Source organism: Marmota marmota, unplaced genomic scaffold, assembly GCF_001458135.2.
Source record: "Marmota marmota marmota unplaced genomic scaffold, marMar, whole genome shotgun sequence".
Classification (NCBI taxonomy): Eukaryota; Metazoa; Chordata; class Mammalia; order Rodentia; family Sciuridae; genus Marmota; species Marmota marmota.
In genome coordinates, this window is record NW_026000057.1 from 12,081,853 (window position 1) to 12,084,758 (window position 2,906).

At 49.0% G+C, this 2,906-nt stretch overlaps 1 protein-coding gene across 1 annotated transcript; it reads right to left on the bottom strand.

Annotated features, from left to right (window-relative positions):
* Positions 1-741: 741 nt before the first annotated feature.
* Positions 742-2,409, bottom strand: LOC107141119 (endogenous retrovirus group FC1 Env polyprotein-like). The gene has a single exon (XM_015484361.1). It carries the CDS (start codon positions 2,407-2,409, stop codon positions 742-744), a length of 1,668 nt encoding a protein of 555 aa, XP_015339847.1.
* Positions 2,410-2,906: the final 497 nt, after the last annotated feature.

Here is a 2,906-nt window from a genome sequence, read left to right on the forward strand (position 1 = left end):
GGCTAAGGTTCCCCGCCAGCGAGGTTTGAAATTGGCGCCGGCAGGAGAGTTCACACGGGCGGGAACTTTTCGCGCCACTGCAGAAAAGAAGAAGGTAGGAAGAAGAGGTGCTTAGGCGCCATGTTGGAGTTTTTTTTCTCTGGGGTATGGCTGCCGTTTATACTTTTCCCAACATTCCTCCCTTTTTGTTTTCTTAGGAAGTGGGACGTCGTTGGTCAGATCCGGCTGCTTCCTGCTGTGTGGGGGCGCTGTGGGGCCTAGAAAGGGAAGTGGAGGAATGCTCGGGGGGCAGGTCTGGGGATATCATGGCAGCCAGAAATAAAACCCAGTGGCTATAGACAGCTACTTCCGTAGGGGTGAAGTCTGTGAAAGTTCCCTGAAGCCACAAGTTGTCGATGGCATCGAACCAGTCCTGGATGGAGGAGATTGTTGGTATCAGCCACTGGTCCTGTAACAGAGACTCTAGGAAATACTGGAAGCGTTGCCTGGACATGGCGTCACCAGCACCTGAAGAAGATCAGAGCGAATAAAAACAGAATGAAGATAAAAATTAAAGCAAAGGTCAATTTTTGGCAGAAGTTCCATGTTGGGGGACTGACAGAGAAGAGGCCAAGGGCCATGAGGAAGCTTAGAAGGACATAAAGACTCATGAATCCAGGATGGCAGATTAAGAGGTTCTCCGAGCTCGTTGTCTCCCGCTGTCTGATGTCCGTTGCATTCCATCGTGCCTGGTAGTGAGCTTCAGCACTGAGTGAACTGTTCTCTTGGAGATGTTGGGGGTTCATCGGTCATCAGAGGCTGGTAGTGCCTAAGCAGAAGCTGGTTGAAAGTTTGATTAGAAATTTTTTGCAATTGGGTTTGAAGGAACTTCATTATACAGGGCAAGAGAGCACAAAAAAGGAGCATCCCAATAAGGGGCCCCAAGATAGGTAGTAAGTACGTGGCAAGAGAGGATTGGAAGAACCCCGTTATGGGATTAGAGGAGGTGGGTTTGAGCAGTTGGGTCGATAATTCCTGCAATTTAACAACATTTTTTTCTATTAGCCCAGACTCATTAACATAGTAGCAACATTCCTCTCTGAGGAACAGGCATGTACCCCCTTTTTCTGCAGTGAGAAGATCAATCGCCCTTCGGTTTTGTAAAGCCACTTGTGCCAATGAAGTAACCTGCCGCTGCAAGGAGCCCAGAGACTCAGCAGTGGTATCGAGTGCTTCCTGCAGTTTTTGTTGCAGGTCATTGGATGCCCACAGAGCATGACCTATAGCTCCACCAGAGAGTCCGAGACTTGCCACTGAGGTTGTTAAAGTGAGGCCTACCAGAACCGGCAGAAAGACTGCCCTACGGGTGCGGGAAGGTAGGGCCAGCTGCCGGAATTCGGTGGGAGTATACAAAGACAGCTGAGGAACTACAGTAACCAAGAAACAGGTGCCAGAGACATTGATTGTTGAGGTACTTAAAGACCCGTTACACCAGAGGAAATGTCCAGGTTGCATAAACGCAGGGCTCAATGGGGTGCTATAGCTCAAGGAACAAATGGGTAAAGGATTCATTGTTGGCAGGTGGAAACAGATGAAAGGAAATGAAGTATTGGTGGAATAACTTTCCCACAGTGGGATACGTGTCACATGTAGGGGTTGTCCTTTCTTAGAGAAATTGTAGGTTTTTGCTGAAATATTTCCTGCCGCTAATGGGACCGCTGCTAGAAGTGGACGACTAAGTGAAGCACAGAGAAAGCACTGAGAAGTAGGCACAGAAAGAGGGGTGGAGTTTAATAATCGAAGAGTTTGGTGTAGCAAATTGAGCCATGTGGGAGGGGGGCCTAAGGGGGTTGAAGGCTCTGAATCTTCTTTGGATGGGCTATGGATAAGATCTCGAAGTTTTGATTCTGACTCCTTGATGTGTTCGACTACCTGGATGGTTGCTTTAGGTGGCGTAATCAGGGTGCGGCCAACAGTCATCCACCCTGTGGGTCTGGCTGAGGTTGTCCGAGCATAGACAGCAAACTCAACATAGTCCCAACGTTTGGCCTTGGGGTCAGGTATATCTAAAGTATACCATCCATTGTTATCGGATGAAGAGCCTTTATGCCACTTTAGGTAACTAGAAGTCCACCCTTCAGGGTAACCAAGTGAGTGGTAAGAATAGCTACCACGTTCATCATGGAACCTGCATGACCAATAGGGGCACCCATTATATATCTCAGGCCACCAATGACAATAGTCTTTGGTTTGATCAAAAAGGAAGCAAATGAAAGGCCAGTTCCAGCTACCAGGGACGAAGGTCCTTGAAGGTGACAATTTTAGGGAAATAGAGGTGCAGTTGTGGATGAAGCAAGTAGTTGCATCCACTGCGCGGACCTTCTGCATGCCATGTTCTGAGTATCGTTCCCGAAGAGTGAATAAATACATGGTAGGAGAGGAGGGTAAAGGCCAGTCCCGACAGAGCACAGAAAATAAGCAGAGCACAAAAAACAAGCAGAGAGAGAAGACTAGGGTGTTGGGAGAGCTCATTGTGCCTTCTTTAAGAGGAATTGGGCTGTGGAGAACACCGTGTGAGCCGCAACTTAAAGGGGTGAGATGGGTGTGGAGAGCAGGAGTAAAGGGGAGGTTCAGGAGGTGATTCTTGGAGTTCCTCTGGGGTGGTCCTGTCGTCAGCAGGTGGGGCCTCCTGGTGATATGGCTTCAACCTAGAAATGTGAATCCAGGGAGTGAGACGGTTGTCTGGTAAGGAGAGTTTGGCGGCGGTGGGGGTACAGAGAATGACAGGATAGGGGCCTTCCCATTTTGGGGCAAGAGGCCCTTTCTCCTCTGGGGTGTTATAATAGACTAGACTCCCAGGTGTTAAGGGAGGAGTGTTTGGAGAGGAGACTGGGTCCGGAAGAAGCCAGTCCTGATATTTCCAGAGT